This window comes from Patiria miniata, unplaced genomic scaffold (genome assembly GCF_015706575.1).
Source record: "Patiria miniata isolate m_02_andy unplaced genomic scaffold, ASM1570657v1 HiC_scaffold_7, whole genome shotgun sequence".
In the NCBI taxonomy this organism is placed as follows: domain Eukaryota; kingdom Metazoa; phylum Echinodermata; class Asteroidea; order Valvatida; family Asterinidae; genus Patiria; species Patiria miniata.
This window is the reverse complement of record NW_024037074.1, coordinates 13,820,967-13,840,065: the sequence shown is the minus strand read 5'-3', so window position 1 is coordinate 13,840,065 and position 19,099 is coordinate 13,820,967. Positions and strand designations below refer to the sequence as shown.

The following is a 19,099-nucleotide window of genomic DNA, read 5'->3' as shown; positions in this document are numbered from 1 at the left end:
CCCATACCTACGGATTCTTTTGAATCCAGCGGCTGATGATTTTATTCACAAGCCAATAGGAGAGGCGTCTCTGAATGGGATAGAGCCATCATTTCTCTCATCTGTGTCTCTTTGGCAGTTCATTTGGTCTGCACCCCTAGCCTTCACCTTTTTCATACTACATGGGGCGAAGTGGGGATGGGGCGAAGCGGGGATGGGGCGAAGCGGGGATGGGGCGAAGCGGAGATGGGGCGATGTGGGGATGGGGCGAAGTGGAGATGGGGCGAAGTGGTTAGGGGCGAAGTGACATGGGGCGACGTGGAAATGGGGCGAAGCGTCCGACACCCTGCACAGTTTGTCACATGCTTGATACGACAAGCCCGCCCTCTACTGTCGTGTTGTCCAAAACTGCTCTCGTAAAAAGGAATACAAATTACAATGTACCGTGTACTTTAAAAATGTCAATAACATGATACCCCTCCCCACCCCCTGAATAAAAATATTTAAAAATTAAAAAGGAAAAAGACAAATAACAAATAAGTGAGCACTTAAATGTATTTATTTACAATGTACACTTTGTAAATTTCACAAACTGTTACAGATGGTCTTGAGATTTAAGTTTGAAAAAAACTGATAAGGCATTTTAAAATTTCATTTTTAAGAAGAAATTAACTTGGGTACCTTTCTAACATTTTTTAGTGGATTTTGTTCATTGTATAACAAACAAAATTCAACACAAATCAATATTTCCAACATTTTGTCAATGATTGACAATACAAAAACGTCACAAATACATGCCAAGGCACAGATAATGATTTGGTTAAAAAAGGTGGGAGATGGGTTTACTTCAAGGGGGAGGGGGGGGGGAGCGAGTTAGTAGGCACTAGGCATGTACTACTTTTTTCTGCATACATGTATTCCTATGTTTGGTTTGCATTGGCCCAGGGAGTGGGGGTAGGTTAGCCCCACTGATGTAGTTTCAATATCCATGTACATGTACTGAAGAATAATAGGATAATAGTTAACTGGGAATAGTGGGTGTGGCATCACTTTAAAGGAACTGTGCTCTTCAGAATCTACAAGAGAGCGCCCTCTACTGTCTTGAGAAACAGCCACACCAGGCATTGATGGCATTAATGCTCACATCCATGTTCTCGTTGCGATGTTAAATACAGTCAAACTTAAAAAAGATCCACATTTTGAGAAAATGATTCAGCTCCCTCTATTTCGATAGGTCGTCCACATTCACATCATGTCTTAATTTTTTCTTGTTTCTTATAATCCTTTCAGGCAACTGGTACAATCCTATATGCACCCCACGGCAGGGGGGCGGTTCCCTTCGCTCTGTTTCTCTATTCAAGATGGTGGGTCTGATGACATCCACGTCACGATGAAGATATTCCTGAACTGACGTGATGGCGTCTGGCGGTGAATCAAAGTCCACAATAAAATAACTGGAGAAAAAAAAAGACGATATCAGAAAATATATCAGAACGTGCAATACTTTACATTCTGAGTCTTACTCCTTGGGTCGTGGTAAGAAAGGTTATCAGTGGATTTACAAAACATTTCATTGGGGGGGGGGGGTTTGTTTAGGGGGGGATTTTCTCTCAGGGTGTGTTGAAGCTAATCATTTTTCATGTAGCTTTTTTATTTTTAGAGTAGTGCACCATTTTTCAGAGTCGGGGCAATTATTTATTTTTTTTCAAGTAAGTGTGGTATATGTAGATATGCCTTGTAAAATCGTTTATCACTTACTGTCCTCTTGTGAAGTGTTCTGCATGAGAAATCATCCTGTAGGGTAGTCGTTTCTCTCCAAGGTTCTCAAGATTCTTTACGATGCCACCTCTTTCTATGACAGCACCAACGGATCGTTTGACAGCTGCGATTAAATCCGGCTATACAGAACAACGGAAACAATTGTCTCAATTCACTATTTTTTGACAAAATAATAATACAATATCTAAATATTATTTTGGCTGCATCAAAATAAAATATAATTAGGCCTACCGAGTCATTTAAATTAGTTGCAAAAAATGCAACTATTGAAACTTTTCAGACTTTTTTTCCGAGAGTGCTGGAAATGGATAATTGAAACCTTCAGTTTATTTAATTTCTATAGGCATTATAATGTCGCTCCAAAGTTTGTTTTTTTTATTATAGATTCAGTGCAGCATCTGAAATAAACTGTGCGCATATCACAACTGGTCAATGTAAACAAACATGCATAAAATTGATAGGCAATAATTACCCTCTTCATAACCCTCATAATCAACGCCATCTCATAACCAGGCATGTTGAACTGTCAGATTTGTCAGGCTGAATATCACATCAATCTAAAGAGCCAAACTAAATATATTTTCAACCAATTAAATGCACTTTTGCAGTAGTTCGAGGCAAAACCTTCCTCGTTATGCACGTTCTAGGCAACCTCGTTCTATAATTGTTTTTTTTTAGTGTGCAAGTCTATTTTTTTTAAATAAAAAAAAATTCACCGGTTTAAGGTTAATTGAATTCATACACACGTCATGGAGCGTTTAATTCTTTGCTTTTTAATTTTTAAAGGAGTATATAACTGTTTGAAAAAGTTTAACTTATTAAACAAATCTCAAAATAGAATGCACGAAATGATATAGAGGGCGCACTCTTACCGGCTTCGAGATGTCGTTTTGCAGGTTTTCGCTTTTGGTAACTACCATTTTCACTTTATTTTCAAGGTTTTTGACAAAACGTGTGATCGGGGTCCTAAAGAACAGTGCGAGGTTGAAGTCTGGGTTATTCTGAATAAAGATGATATGATATATCTTTGCAAAACATCATTGTTTTGAGACGGCCAAATTGGGCCGAAAAATTGTAATTCGTAATCATGCATGTCATGTGTATTGTATTGATTAGTAACGAGTATACGACAATGCGTTTAATTTCGACACTTGTTGTGCATGTACTTCACTGTACTTTAACGGCATCTAACTCACTTTATATGGCCTCTGTTAAATACCTATGAAATTATTGTCGTGTCATGCATGTAGAAGTATCAGATTTGAACATTATTTGGAAAGAATATTGCAACCTGATGCCGCTTCAATGGTTGTGTACAAAGTCTATGGAGAGTCAAGAATTTTGTTTAAGTATTTCCTAACAAAATAATTGGAAATGTTTCTCAGTCCCAGATTCATGTCTTATCATCATTTTTGCAATGAATGACTTTCATTGAGATGATATAGCCTAGGCCTATGAAGAAAAAGTGGCTCAGCTCAGGTTTCCCCATTTTGTCCACATTTTTTTATTGATGAAGAAGATGAACTTAAATGATTGACGGCTCCTTTCTGTTCATCACTCTGTTTAACTCGGTATGCTCATGTCATTGTTATGCTCATAATTTTCATTCTTCAAGCATTACGCAATTTGTTGTGATTTGTGTATTTTGTTATTTTCTGTTTCAGGCCCGACAGTTCAGTACATCAAGTACTGCGGCCCAGTTAGTCAAGGTATGAACTGTTTGATTTTAACTTTAACAATGGTCATGATGGTATTTTAAGCAAGCATTATGCCCAAAGCAAATATTTAAAAGTAGACCTATTAACTTGTATAATTCTCCAACTACAACTTATTTTCATTAATCAGTTATTTCTCTTTCTTAATTTTGTCATTTTAATTTAAAGGGCCATTTATGATTTAAACATTGACAATGGATACAAAGCACCTTGATTGTGTATCAATGGTAACTATTTTCCAGCATACAATCTCATTTTGTTTGGATTCTTTCTGCAGCCTCCTATACAGGTCTTTGGTCTTGGTGGACGCTATGCCCATGCACTCTACTCAGCGGCTAGTAAAGAAAAGAAGCTGGATGTTATCGATAAAGAGCTCAAGTCAGTCGAGGTAAGAGGTCAAAGGTCAAAACAGAAGTGCCAGGTTAACGGAAAATGTTGTTTCTCCCAATGTCTATTGCTACATTCGCATCCTTGAATAGGCATAACAATTGATATTTGTGATTTCAGCTGTGTGGTTCTGAATTTTGCCCAATATTAACTTTGCAAAATATATGTGAATATTCAATACATAACTGTGGCATCAAATTTTATTTGCAGGAAACTCTACAGAAGAATGTTAAGCTGGCAGATTTCATCAGTAATCCAGTCATTAATCGACTGAACAAAATCAGTAAGTCTGATTTCCTCAAGCATTTTTTTCTCAACAAATGTAACTTTCTCTTGCGTCATATTTGCAACACCAGCACTTGCTTGTACAGTAAGCCAAGCATCTAATGTATTTTTTTCTACGACCTGATTGGTCGTTGTCTTTCCTCCAGGTGTGCTGAATGACTTCTTGAAGAGTCAGAAGATGTCACCCACAACGATCAACTTCATGACAGTCCTGGCTGACAACAACCGGCTGGGAAAGATGAAGGAAGTCTTCAACGCGTGGGCTCGAATCATGAGCTCTCATAGGGGTGAAGTCGTCTGCACCATCACAACAGCCAAGGTACATGACCTTTCATCTTCGACGTCTACAAAATTTAAATAATCTGACAACCAATCTCCCTTCCCCCTGAAATAAAGACCTTGGCATTTCCTTTCACATATTTAATGTCAAGTTCATAAGTGATTTAAGTTATGTAGACAAATTTTCAGACTTACAGCTTCAAGTTCCTGATATTGTTGAGCGGGATACTTTGTGGTAATTACTTTCATGTTCCCGGTTTTGATTTATTTTCTGACTGCAATACCACTGGACAAATGTATGCTCCACATGAAGTTTGGTTTCAGGAGTGTCCATAGGCACACTAATCAGGGGTAATAAGAGTGGTCGTAATGCAACATAACTGAAATTTGATGGTTATTATACCTGTTCTAATCTTGACAGCCACTTGATGCAAGCCAACTGAAGGAGGTTCAGAGCGCATTAAAAGGTTTCGTCAAGAAGACTGAAACACTTCAAATGAACATGCAGGTGGGTGATTAAGAATGTATTGGGCTTGACAATGTTTATAAAACTTGAAAATTCTGGCAGTGGTGAAACAAAGTAATTGTTATCGTTATTACGAATCGACTGTGTAATTTAAACCTAAGATATGTTATATTGACAATATTTTTTTCAGGTTGATTCTTCTGTCATGGGTGGAATGGTGGTTGAGATCGGAGACAAGTACGTAGACATGTCAACAGCAACGCAAGTCAAGACAATGACAAACCTCATTAAAGAAGCTATATAATCTATGGACGTCCTGTTAGACCAGCCAACTTATGACACGTAGTGGTTGGCAAGATTTTTAAAGAGGTTTTAATGAGAGTTTATAGACCAGAATTTTGTTGATTTTGGATTGGAGTATTTCCGGGGGATTGGTTTTGTAGACCATCATTCTTGTGGATGTTTACATTGCTTGTTTATTGAGAACAGTCTTATATGCCATCTTGGACTAGTTCCTTTTACATGGTAGACAAGATCCCATTGGAGTTGGTCTCTAAATTACCGGCACCAGTTTAGAATTGTCAAGTCGAGACTTTGTTGGTCTTGTTTTTCTAGGAACAGATATGCATGATTTAATTGGAGTTTGACGTGTGCATTTAGGGTTTTCATAAACATGGAAAGTAACATTCAAATGAAAAAAAAATAGATTTTGTTCACAATAAAATTGGACAGTTGCTTTGGTGTTTGTTATGCTCCACTGTCAGAAGACGAGCTTGTACTGGTAACGTTCTTGCAAACATTCTGAAAGTTACTACAAAAAAGATCTCCGAAATGACTAGCAGCAGTGATTAAGCCTTCAAAGATAGAATTCTAATTGTAACCTGGGTTAATAGGTACATGTAATAAATTAACTCTATATTTCAACTTAAAGACAATTTGGAATGGTTCCTACTTCCCGAATGTAGTTTGGCACTTACCATTGCACTGTATCCACAACTTAACAGTGTTGGTTCATTTAATAAAATTGTTTTGCGATGATCTGATCAAGTCTGTTGCTTTTTCTTTCCTTGTGACCTTTACAATTGTTCATACAAACATACACGCTGACCATTTATTTGTTCTCATTTTTCATTTACAGCACATCTTTTGGCAAACTTTTCACAAAGTTACTCCACAATTTATGCAAACATAAAACCCCACCAGTGCCACATATTTGTTTAATCCAATCCAAGACCATTTCCTTGTATTTGTTTTTTAATATATACACGTGGTTATACCGTTATACTACATATCAGTGCACTGAGTTTTATCCATATAGGCAACAAACTGATATCTGAACATCTGTCTATACATGCGACTCTGAACATTATATGCAGATTAAATAATATACCATGGAAGATAACACTTTATCCAAATGGATTTTTGATCATTAAAACCTTTAAAATTTCAGGAAACGTTAGGAAAGACCACATAATGTGTTAGCTAAATTGAGATGAGCAGTGCAACATTTCTAGAACGTCAAGTTTCAATCATAGTGAATCCTAGATTACATACCCATGGTCTATGGAAATGCAAACAGATTGAACGACTTTTGTCTGGCCAGTTTCATGTCTTCTGTCAGTCTGGCCAGTTTCATGTCTTATGTCATACCTTCCTGTTCTTTCTTCTTCTTTTTTAAGTAAAAAGCCTTTACATTGCCATTACTTCAAATAGTTTATTACAGACAAGAACAACCTATATGTTAAATGTGCGTTCCTTGGCTTCTTTGTAATTTTGCAATTTTTCCGTTAAAACTGATCACAGAAAATTTCTAAATTGTTGAAAATTTACAAATCAAATTTCAAAAAGAGTTTATTCCTTCACACAGAGAGATGCAAAGGTTTTGAACATTAAATTTGGTTTGTTGTTAATGAAAGGCCCTTACAATTACCCCAAAATAATTTTTTAACAATCAGGAAAATAAGACTTGATTGATAAACATTGGCATAACTGACGTTCCTAATTTTATCACAAAATACTCGGTCTATTACTGAAGCCACAAGTTTTGGTCCAATTACGTTTACTCATCTTAGGTTCGGAAGCCTTGATCTAGAAAAATAAGTACCGAGGAACTATTGTACATTGAATTATGCAGCTGTATGTACAAATCTGTGTATTTCAATCAACTTCACATTGGACAAATTAATTCTATTTTGTTATATGGAAAAATATGAAGAAATAACTGTTACTCTGATCTGAAAAACAAAAAACGGTTCAAAGTTGCAAAGACCTAGAAGGCAAGAAAAGAGCCTGCAAGCCTTGCAACATTGATTGAGTTTATAATAAGAACACCCTGGTGCCTAACACTGACGACTTTTCATTTGATCCATACAACTGAGATACATGATAAACATGTCCAACTCTCTACATCTTATACTGAAGATACACGTTTAATAAGTATTAAGCATATGTGGGGTATACACAACACGGATGGAATTTCAATGGACTACACAACTGCAGCCACAACAACGCTTAAATCCCACGAAAAAAGAGACAAAATAATTTGGGATTAAATATTCATAAATAAATAACCATCTGTTTATACGTACATGTGCGTAATTAGTTAACAAAGCTATGCTCAACCCAAATGGAATATTGTATTTTAGGTACTCTGATCTCATTGGTCAGGAATGGTCATGTGTCAAGTTTGTAAAAACAATCAGAAAAATGTTTTCCAGCTCATCAGAGTATAAGACTTCTTTGGAGTCCTAATGATGATATATTAAAGTCAATGTCTGATCAGATATTTCCTGGAATAATTTCAAACCAAAGCCTTCAACATTGGCAAGAACAGCATGTTCACGGTAATTTCTACATGGTTAATGTTTTCACTACATTTTTTTATTTTTGAGAGACTTCTATTGGCGAAATAAAAATGCATTTGTACATTGTGAATCAGTCATTTGGTTCTGATAATCTGATTGGCTTGGGGAGATTTGAGGGATGCGAGTCAGATTAGCCGCAACCTCAACAGTAAACTTTTTTTCAAGTAGGAGGTGGGCGGATAAATGACATCAACAAGTTGACTGATCGTAAAGATGTAAGTCCAACTTAACGAGGACTTCACCAGTGGAGACTTCATGGAGAAGTAGCTGTTTGTTGAGGGGCTCTCGGCCTTTCCTTTCCTTAATGACATCGGCAACTCGCACTTCAGTCCTGCCGAGAAAGTCTGAACGAAAAAGTAAAATAAACAAAAATATCAAAGTTCATACAAGCCTCAAAAATTGATTGGAACCCAAAGACAGAAACCATTAACCTGCCAAGTAGAAACACCTGCTTAGCATAAATAACTGAGAACCAGTCATAATCAATATGAATCACATGGCAATATTTGACTGGTAACTTGACTGCGCTAAGCACACAAACTTTGTGCTTAGCATCTCCACAAAATCGACCGAGCGACTCCACAACCAATATTTTCCATGCTAGAAATCCCTGCTTCTTCTTATAATTACTACGCAACTAATTTACCGTTTGGTGAGAAGAGGTCCCTATCGTACACCGTGATACACAAGACGTCCTGCTGCAAGTCTTTGACAGTAAACTGCATGGAAGCATCCCAGACTGGTCTGAGGGTATCTGGAACCACTCGGGTACGGTGTTCTTGAGATCCCATACGCACCTCACAATAGGGATCAGCTCGTCCTGAAAACACAACAAAAACAAGTACACAAAGCATCACGGTGGATTGAGAGTTGAAATACAGACACTTCAATTATTAAAGCTGGAATGGATTTAAAAAAATACTCCTTTTTTGGAAATCTTTTATTTTTAAAGAACATAGTCACACAATGAAGCCAGGAAATAGAGGTACTTAAATTATGAAAGCTGGTCAAAATACACCAACAACTGAAAACATAATAACAAAAAAATCTGAGATTCTCCCAAAAAAATTCAAACTTGTGTACGGGCAGAATTACTTTAAGAATGACACAATTTTTTTACCATAATCTTGACTATTACCACAGTAGTTAAATTGATTACTCAAAGTCAAGACAAAAGTTTTTATTGACAAACAATATTTCTTCCCTTTGAACGAAAATACTTAAGTTGATGATTACCTGTAATATTATTGGACGGTTTGAGGTCATGACCTTCGATAATGACGACCAACAGTCTTCCAACTCCTTTACTTCTCATGGAACGGACTGCAAAGAACCATAATGCCAAGGCCCAATCTCAGTATAAAAGAAAATATATACACTGATCGTGACAATTCTAGCAGCTCATTTAAAGAACACATGAGGGCGCTTTCCTGATCACACAATCCTACAAGTAAGACTATTACAAGACAGACCCTTTAACATCCAAGGTGACTGACCTCTCTGTAGTTTCTCTCTCTTCTTCTTCTCTGTCTCGATGTAATTCTTAGACGCTGCTTGGATCTTGTCCATCCAGCGATTCTTATCGTTGGTGCTCTCCCCACGCAGCGAGTACACTTTGTCAATGTGGTTGATGTTGAAGACAAAATCATTGGTTCCAGCGTCACTTGCCGACTTGACATCCACTTCATTCAGAAACAGAGGCTGAGAATTTCAAAATGAAAAAAAAAAATTTGAAAAAAAAGAAAAAAAGGAGGTTTATTTTGTTACTTGATCCATTTTTTAAAAATCAGCAGCCAACAACTAAGATTCCATTTGCAGCAATACTTACTTGTCTATACATGCGATATTCCACCGTGCGTTTACTGTTTGAAGCAACAAATGGCAGCAAGCCTGGCTTGACAGGCTGCGTGAACAGCAGGAAATCATTGAAGAGAAATGCAAACAACTCCTTGTTACTCTTAGTCTGTCAAAAGAAGAAACAACAAACAAATAACCTCTTAGTTTGCTCCAAGTCAAATCAGTATAGCAAACGGGTATATCTTTGAGATGAAAAACTCAAAGTGTATCTGAAATGTGTACCCTTTTACTGAAATCAAAATATAACAAAATATAGCATCATTATCGGCCACCGCCCCAATTAATAACCCAACAAATTTGCCACAAGGATCAAGCATGCAATTCTTACCTTTTGTAGTTTTCCAGAGTGCACATATTTCCTCGGCCCAAGGCAGTTGGTCAGCGAATTGAAAATCAGCTCCTTTACATCAAGAGACAAAAGCATCAAGTGAAATCATCATCCCATCTTCTTGTAAAGCAGTTGACCACACCCTTCAATGCTACACCCTCCAAGATGCCCTAGCCCCACTCACTTTTTTGTGTCACACTCGTGTTCCTATGGTTACTGTCACCACACCCTTTAATGCCCATATTTAGCCCCGCCCATACCCCACCCCTCCACCCACCTCTGCTAATCCAGGGCAATCTTCATGCACCTGTAGCCATTCAAGTCTAACTCTCCCCCCTTCGGTAACCCTGACCACACCCCATGATACCCATCCCTAACCCTGCTCATCCCCGCCCATACCCCACCCCTCCACCCACCTCTGCTAATCCAGGGCAATCTACATGCACCTGTAGCCACTCGAGTCTATCCGAGTTCTCCTTTTCTCTGACTCCTTCGTTGACCTGTTGACACAACTCTTCAGCTTTCTCCAGAGCAGCTCGTATAGTGGCGTGATCAGGGTGTGTCTCTGCGGTGTATTTCAGTATCTGTATCCCAAATTCATCAAACTTATAATTGTCTCATTATCAAATAACAATAGCAATTGTCTAAATTTAGGTACAAGTGTCTGAAAATGAAGCTTTGAGTGCAAGTTTGCATATAACTTTGCAAAAAGTTTGAAACATCTTGTCAGAGGGCAAATTTTTCATTACAAACACTCTAGAATTTCATTTCCAATACATGACTGTAGCCAATGCATATCAACATGCATTTAACATCGGTCAATTATTTTTTGTATGGGTAGAAAACTAGAACTGGAATTAAATTCCCTTTCTAAGGACTATGGAGTTACTTATACAGCATTTTTTTGAGAACTTTTCTAGAGCCACAAAAAAAAATAGTACAGAGACAAACACAATGTGTGCTGGACCAAGGACTCTGAAAATAAAAAATACAAAAAAAATAAATGAGAAAGTAAGACTGACCTTTTTAATGAGCAGAGGATAGCGAGTTATTCGCTGCATGGGCTTGATGAGATAACTACTGACTGGCATGCCTTTGACTCGAGGATCCTGAGCTAGTTTCTGATCAGAAGAAAGGCAAGTTTATTTATTAACAGGTGCAATAACATCTTAATTCAGCAGTCAGTGTCATATTTCCCCTCCCAGCCCCTGTTCGCTGCTCACCAAAAAACAAAATGGTTGACGAGAAATTTGGCGATCAGGTTCCTTTACATAGCACGATTTAATTGTCATGTGACATGATGTTCTGAATTTGGGGTTCGAATCTTACCGGGGATCACAGTTTTTGTGTCCTTGGGCAAGACACTTTGTAGTGTGTGACCCCATAGTGGGGTAGACTTGGGCTGTGAGTATTAAGGTAACTACAATCCAGTGAAGGCAATATTTTACCTTAACGTATTCTTTAAATTCTGGGTCACTGTCTATCCTCTGTTGAAGCAAACTGGATGCATTGAGCTGACAACTACAGAACCGGATATAGGCTGTCATACGAGGAAGCTAAATATAACAACAGCGGGGAAAAAACAAGAAATTACAGAGCATTCATTGACGGCTGTAAAGAATGACATCTTTCGCCTGTTGAGTTAAAAAAACAAGATTTGCTTTCAGAGTGCAGATACTTTCCAAGGTTCTGACAGAATATAAAGCAGGTTGACCTTTTGACCTTTTAACCACGTCCATATAATTTTGACAGGATGCATGATTCTGTGCAAACGATTTTGCACAGAAAGAAAAAAATATTCTTGAGAAATCAGACAACTGGGTGAGTAGTTGAATGAAAGTTCAATGTAATTGGTAGATTCAGAAGATGAATAAAGTCTCTTTACAAAGCATGCAGTAATTGTTCGTAATAATGATTAAAATTGATTGTTTATTAGCAATTAGCATCTCTTAAATTTACCTGTTCACACAAAATGTCTCCAATCATGTGGATTAGCTGTCCTTCACCAGACATCTTCTTACGAACCCTCAAAGACCTGATTTACAAGAAAAAAAAAAGAAAAAATGAAATCAAATAAAAACTATACTAACCCTTCTTACAACCCTACTACATGCAGCATCCATTGGATTTTCTACTTTCTGGCTTTTGTACATAAAATTATGCATTTATGCAGTTATCTTTTTTCTCATTATATCTGTCCACTTTGTTACTTAGTTGTGGTTCAATTTACTTTTTCTGATTATTTTTTTGCATTTAAAGTACTTCTCTGCCGCTAATAACATACAGGGAGGCTTATACAATTGAGCTCTCGTAGCTGAAAAACAAATGCAGGATTCAGGGTCAAAATAAGAAAGTAGAGGATTAATAGATTTGCTGCAGGCAGTGGTTGGGGGGGGGGGGGTTATGTTATCATGATTGAATGATTGAAGTGTTTTGCATCACCGTTGGCATAGCAACAGGATCCATAGCTTACAAATTGATGTGCTTCAAGAAAAGGAAGTAGGTTATGAATATGTGGTCACAAACAGACCAGAGCTGCTGAGCGACAGTACCACTTTCTCCTCAGATTTCCCTGAGCATTTCTGTTCTTAACCCTAACTCCCTAGTGGGTGTGCAAAATCATATTGAAATTGGAGGATTCAGGACTGTTAGTAACACCATACGGGAATTGAAGATCAACAATCTGGAGTGATGAATTCAACAGATGGTAACTCAATTGGACCGTTTGAGCAAGATCGGCAGCCGTTTGCCATTTTCACCCAAATAGTGATGGCTCTGACTATCGTACTCATCGTCGTCCTCAATCCGTTGAGTTTAGCTGTTCTCCGTCGAGCCAATGGCCTCTCAGAAGCCAGGAAAGTCTTCATGATGTCACTGACCGTGTCTGATATCTACATCGGTTTGTTCTGGGCAGTGCCTCAGCTGGCTGCTTTTGTAGCAAGAACCTGGGCACTGGGTAACTTCCTCTGTCGGGTTTTCGGCACCGTTATTCCAACCCTCACAACCTTGAGTATTCTATCACTTCTCCTTCTAACCATAGATCGCTTCGTTGCTATTGTCTATGCTCTGCGTTATCCCAGCCTGATGACCCCGTTGAGGGCAAAGGTCACCGTTGCCGTCATGTGGACCCTGACTGTGACAGTAAATGTCATCTTCTTTGGCATCTATGCCCCAGCCACAGTTGTTCAAGACCGTGATTGTGTTATCACCCCATGCGACTTCTGCATCGATGTCGTTGCCACCATATTCGGTCTCTCCCTGCTGAATATCTTAGTCCTCTACCTTGTAATTCTCCGAGTGGTGCGTCGACACAAACGGCTGATTGCTGCTCAAAATCACATCGCTGGGGATCTGCAGGGACCTAACGCTCCGCAACCAATCGGCACCAAGTCTGCAACAACCCTACTGATTATCACTGGAGCTGTGTGCGTCTGCTGGACGCCTCAAATCCTTCTGCCTGTCATCTTCTTTGATCGCATCTCTAACTACAACAGCTTCAGTATCCTTACTAACACCATCTTCTTCACCAACAGTTGGCTGAATGTGGTCATTTACTATCTGAGGAACAGGGAGCTTCGCCACGCCCTGCATGAGTTGGTTGCTTCTTGCTTTCGCCTGTAACTCTGACAAACATTCTCAAGACTCTCACTTTATATCAGCCTCGGATGCAAGTCAAAATACTACATCATTAAACTATAACCATTTTTGACACTGTGCGCCAGCAGGTACGTCGCATCGCCGCCCAGAATCAGATCAGCACTGCCCATGGTGATCAGAATGCTCCGCAGAGAGTCAGCACAAAGACCGCTACCACGGAGTTCATCATAAACTATGACTGTCTTCATATACTGGACTCACTTGATAGAATTAGTTAATTTCCTAAATAATAGCACTTCAGTTAAATGTGATAAAACTTACTAATCACAAGTCAAAGCACTTCTAATATCAAGTAGATGAAAAGCTTAAATTAATGGTAAAGTATGCCTAAATTGGAAGTTCCACCTATATGTATTGACACATACTTGTACCTAGAAAACTTGTATACTTTCTCAATACTTACGTTCAAATTTATAAACATGTATGAGACTAAAACTGTTCAATTAAAGTACTGTGACATTTGACATTTATTGCACTCATTCACTAATTGTGATGAATCAATTTATGACTGTATTGTACCAATCCATTCCATATTTAGCACTGTTATTATTAAAAGTATCTTAAATGTACGTGACATTCCAGTGACTGCTGTTAGATGTAGAAGTATTATTAATGGTTTAAGATTTGAACACTGCTATTAAAATAAATTAAATCACCAAAGAAAAAAAACACAAAATAAAACATTGTTTTGTAGGGCTGTCCATTGTTGACTAATATAGTATTTGATTTAACTTGAAACTGGAAAAATTGCACGCCGATCACACCAGTGAAAATTTGCATGTGGTGATTGATATGTGCCGTTGGAGTGAATTGTATAACTGTCAGGGGCATTAATCTGTTAAAGGGATTGGAACAATGAACCGCCGTCAACAAAAAAAGTTACCGTTGAAAAATAGTGGCACCTGACAATACAGTGCCATAGCTTTACGATAAAATAATATCACAGTCATGTGTGTATATGTGTGTAGTTATTTTGTTTTTAATTATTAAAAAACGGTAAAAGCTATTTGAATATTCTGTAGATTAACGAATATTCTAATATTTGGCATATTCAGTACAACCCTACTGTATTGTTGTTAATTCTAGAAATGTTACTAATGGTTTGAGATTTGAACACTGCTATCCGAGTAAATAAATCACAAAAGCCACAAAAATGATTTCATGGCATTGAAGATTCATACTGAATTTCTCATTGTGGACTTTCTGTACAAGTACCCAAGAGAGCGTGGGCATCATTCACAGAAACTGGAGTCTTTATGACGTGATCTACGATGGGATACATCTTTCAACAAGCAAGGGTAAGCTGCAACGTCCTCTTTTTTGGGGGGGGGGGAGCATGCATTTTTATTTTTAGTACTTACTTTAGTAGCTTATTATTGCACTGAATGATTTCTCTCCAATTGACAAAGATCCTGGATATCTCTTGAACGTCTAGCTTTCCCGACTCACTTAACGGCTTCTGAAAAACCTGGTCAGTAAAACCACAGAGAGTTTGAGATTTTAAAAGAATGGAAATTGAACTGTTGCAACAGTGAATCCTGAATCAATACATAGTGTGTCTGAGATAAGACCATTTCCAGAAATTAGCTAATTGTTACATTTGAAAGATCGACATTCCTGAAATCCTTTGTAAGTTCATTCTATCACTTTCAATTTTTTAACACCACTTTGGTCTTTTGCCTCAGAAACAAAAAGAAGAAAAATACAATGTATATGAAGCTTGAGTGCAAATTGTTGACAAACGTTCCTGTTTTTAAGAGAGCTACCTTATGACTAACACAATTGTGTGAGTACCCCATAAGGTAGATACAAAGGGATGCAAGTCAGCCTTTGTAAAACGGTACCCCCCCCCCCCCAAGGGAAATTCTAAAGAAGTGGGATAAATGAAGAACAATGCAAGTACCCCATAAACCCCATCCATAAGGTTGGGTGCTTTGGATGTGCATCAACAAAACATGGAGACATAATATATGTTTGATAACTAAAAAACAAAGACACATTTTTCTCCAAAATTTAATAACCACATGCAAAGGACAAATTCATCCAATTTTGACTACTGCCTCAAGATTGAAGTCTCTCTTTTCCGAGACTCCACAGCGGTTTAAATTAGTTTCGCTGATTAGGTCCCTCGCACTAACAGATGCGTCCATCCAAAATAATGAATTGTTCTTTCCAATTTTGTAAGTGAATACTGTTTCAGCAGAAGATTGTTTTTCACCTTCCACATGAAAGAGTTATTAGAATCTGGGATGAAAGAGTTATTAGCAATTTAGGTTGTTATGTAATAACATAATACAAATTTTCAAGTGGGATGTCGAGGAAATTGCCTTCACATCTTGTAAAAACAAAAGAGGAACTAGGCTTGTGCGGTTAAGCTAGACCCAAAATGATCAGCGAAGACAGTAAAATAAGAAAACCAGAGATGTCTTGCATGACCCACCTCTATTGCTAAGACAAGATCATCGACATAAGTCTGCTCAGTATTGATCAGTTCATGGATGCTTTCTTGTCGATGTCTCTCCATCGGTGCCGTCGACTCCAACAAATGAAGATCCTTCGTCCCTGAAAGAAAAACCCAAGGACGACAAAAATATTATTTCTTGCTTTTTATCAAGGATTTAGTGGGGTCTATCATTGTGTAAGAAATTTAACAAAGAGGAAAGAAGTATATGACATAGACAATATTATCTGCAAATGAAAAAAAAAGTTTTGGCATTTGCAGGACTCTCTCCTGCTTCATAAATTCTGTTTTCTTTTCTCGACATTTCTTCCCCTGTCATGGGGTACAAAGGATGCCTGAAAGATAATGATTTGCCCAGATCTTAGACTAGAATTTTCAAATTTTAGAGGTTTCTATTTGTTACTCCAACATACTGGGTTATTTTTGGTTCTATTTAATTTATTTGTTTTTAGGGGTGGGGACTTGGTTTTTGCATTTTTCCTTTATTATAATAACAAGTCAACAACATTCAACATATAATAGTTTCACTTTCTTAAGGTGAAAACCTTGGAATTCATCTTTGCATAAGCTAAGCAGTGCCTGAGCAGCATCACGTAAAAGAAAACTGAGAAATAGTCTGAGTTTTGAAAAGTTGAATTTATCAAAATGTACTACTAATAGAAAAAAGCTTACACCCATGCACATTTTGTAGGTTCAACCCAAAGGATTTATTAATACTTTAATGTTAATATTAAATAGCTGCTTGACAGTTTAATACACATTCTAAAATAACAATTACATGCACCTGATCATAATAAAAAAAAAGGTAGCATATAATCACAGTTGGCAAAACATTAATGTTGTACATGTAAGTACTTTAAATACACCCAGAATTTGGGAGTTGTTACACTTTACAGAAACATCAATATCCACTAAACTAAATACAACTCTTCATCAATAATGAAATCTTCAGCATATGGCCTCCGTGCACAAGTACCCCCTCAACGGTAAGGAAGGGAGAGTTGGGGGAGACCACTGGGGGGACATTGGAACGCACTGCTGACAACGCCCGAGGCTCACAAGAAGACGTTACGGGTTTCTACACATTCAGAATAAAACGAGTCGTTCGTCTTTCGCATCATACACTCACAAACCAGTACGTACGTGTTCTACATAACCCCCCCCCCCCCAGGACCGACAAACAAAGGGAGAACAAATCCTTTCAGTCCTCAGGAGTTGAGTCTTTTGTTAGAAAACGGTCCTCTGTAGTACGTTTGTGTGCTTAGTCTATAAGACAGTGTTATATTACAGGGACAAAGGGAAACACAAAGCATTGTCCTCGAGAGTATAGTAAAACACGATTGTATGCATATGCCTTGTGTCCATCCCTCACAAAGCTCAATGTACTGTTTGTGCACGGAGTCTATTGTTACTTGTAAAGATACATGTATGTTTATAAAAATTTGAAATTGTTGCGTTTTGTGTTGCATCAAACATCAAGGGAATTGAAAGTCTTTGCCTGCGACAGCTTTGAGAATATCAGCACAAGCATTTCAGCCTTGGCGTTAATCTTATTTACAGATTGTGAGTGAAAGTGACAAAGCCATCAATATCTTTCAAAATCTGGCAAAATCCTCCCATAAATTATCCCCGCTTTGAACACTCCTATACTTTCTCCCAGCGCTGTAACATCAGGCTCAACGCAATACAGACAAATAGCTGGATAACAAGTCCATGACACAGTAAGAAGAGGATTGAATCTTCTGGACAAATGGCTGCTTTGTGGTGAAATACTCCCCAGCATTTTTTGTCATTACTTGGATTTATAAGTAATCTGTGGCACTTTGGGGATGGGAAGATTATCAATCAAAAGTTAATTGGCTGACAGTACACCGGCAGTGAAAGCTACGTCTGGGACTTCCTGGCATTCGGCCCTCAACAGATTCAGCAGTTTTATGGCAGTCAAGATCACAAAGACCTGATATATTGTATAAAATTCAAGCTGTAATAGGGTTTGTATACATGTTTATTACCTTGCTTGTTTTGTTATACTCAGAACATATCAAATATTTCTCACACTTTTTTTGTGACTTTCATTGTTGTGTGGAAATCATTCTAAACTAGAAGATACAGACACATTTGCCAAAAGGCAAGCAACCGAAGTGTGTAAGAGTTGTATGAAATAATTCAACAGAGATACAGAAATAATACCAAATACCCTGTTGTCTGTAGAAAAAGTTTCAGAGGAAACATCAGTGAAAAAAGTATTAACATACACATGTATGTTTACTTGATTAATGCAAGAAAGTACAGTTAATAATGAACTGTGGAAGTTTATATGTCATATTCCTGAAAACTACTGGCTAGCATATTTTTTTTACAATTCCCGTCAGTACCGCTAACAAATTTGTTCTGATATACATCTACATTTTCCGGTTTACAATTCTACTTATTCTAAATAATCTACATGAAGATTTCATCTTAAACAATGTGTACCGATAAAATTAATTGTACATGTAGCACCAAAAAACAAAAGCACTGAGATAAATAAATACTTTTTAAAAATCGGCTCCGTTCATGATCCTCTTTGTGAAGATCATTTTCTCGTTTGTTCAAAATACAAATGATCAAAATAGAAACGACGGCAGTTATTTTTCCTGGCAGAGAATTGATTATTATGTACAGTACTTTTGTCAGGGTTAGCATAATGATTTACATGTGACACCATGACGTGATGTAAACGAAACTAAACTGTCTGTTTAACAATAAAAAAAAAAATCCCCAGTGAAGCATCATTGCATCATATTGTCAAGTAACAGCACTTGACAATAAAGATGTCTGTGAAAAGCACAACTGGGCTAATTATGAGAAAATCAAATCAACAGAGACGGGATATAAAAAAGTTCTCTCCAATCTACTTTAAAACTCAGCAAAAAAGTAAAAAATTGTCATCATAATAAATACATTTATATATATATATAGATCCCTAAAAATTAATACATAAATAACGTCTTCCACTTCATCAAGATTTTCTGTACTTGAGCAAAGGTTTGTAGTGGGTCA

General features: G+C 37.5%; 3 protein-coding genes across 3 annotated transcripts in view; 1 reads left to right on the top strand and 2 right to left on the bottom strand.

The window, feature by feature from the left end:
- Nucleotides 1–520: 520 nt before the first annotated feature.
- LOC119745964 (28S ribosomal protein S6, mitochondrial-like) lies at nt 521–2,404 on the bottom strand. The gene is made up of 3 exons (XM_038222685.1): nt 2,231–2,404; nt 1,738–1,877; nt 521–1,433 (listed from the first exon to the last, which is right to left on the bottom strand). The coding sequence occupies exons 1-3, from the start codon at nt 2,273–2,275 to the stop codon at nt 1,202–1,204; spliced, it is 417 nt and encodes a 138-aa protein (XP_038078613.1). The 5' UTR covers nt 2,276–2,404; the 3' UTR covers nt 521–1,201.
- Nucleotides 2,405–2,543: 139 nt separating this feature from the next.
- Nucleotides 2,544–5,933, top strand: LOC119745963 (ATP synthase subunit O, mitochondrial-like). Its single transcript, XM_038222683.1, has 7 exons — nt 2,544–2,667; nt 3,423–3,467; nt 3,751–3,861; nt 4,071–4,143; nt 4,292–4,464; nt 4,846–4,932; nt 5,081–5,933. Exons 1-7 carry the CDS (start codon nt 2,641–2,643, stop codon nt 5,192–5,194), a joined length of 630 nt encoding a protein of 209 aa, XP_038078611.1. The 5' UTR covers nt 2,544–2,640; the 3' UTR covers nt 5,195–5,933.
- A 633-nt stretch (nt 5,934–6,566) lies between these two features.
- The window catches only part of LOC119745962 (intersectin-1-like), a 31,266-nt gene continuing 18,733 nt past the window's right edge, over nt 6,567–19,099 (bottom strand). The window contains exons 31-42 of the mRNA XM_038222682.1: nt 16,037–16,158; nt 14,958–15,064; nt 11,899–11,974; nt 11,388–11,495; nt 10,962–11,060; nt 10,356–10,523; nt 9,940–10,011; nt 9,583–9,717; nt 9,251–9,455; nt 8,991–9,077; nt 8,401–8,574; nt 6,567–8,098 (exon numbers count right to left, since the gene is read on the bottom strand). Coding sequence (XP_038078610.1) covers nt 7,944–8,098; nt 8,401–8,574; nt 8,991–9,077; nt 9,251–9,455; nt 9,583–9,717; nt 9,940–10,011; nt 10,356–10,523; nt 10,962–11,060; nt 11,388–11,495; nt 11,899–11,974; nt 14,958–15,064; nt 16,037–16,158 — 1,508 coding nt within the window. The 3' untranslated portion in view covers nt 6,567–7,943. The remainder of the gene's footprint in view (nt 8,099–8,400; nt 8,575–8,990; nt 9,078–9,250; nt 9,456–9,582; nt 9,718–9,939; nt 10,012–10,355; nt 10,524–10,961; nt 11,061–11,387; nt 11,496–11,898; nt 11,975–14,957; nt 15,065–16,036; nt 16,159–19,099) is intronic.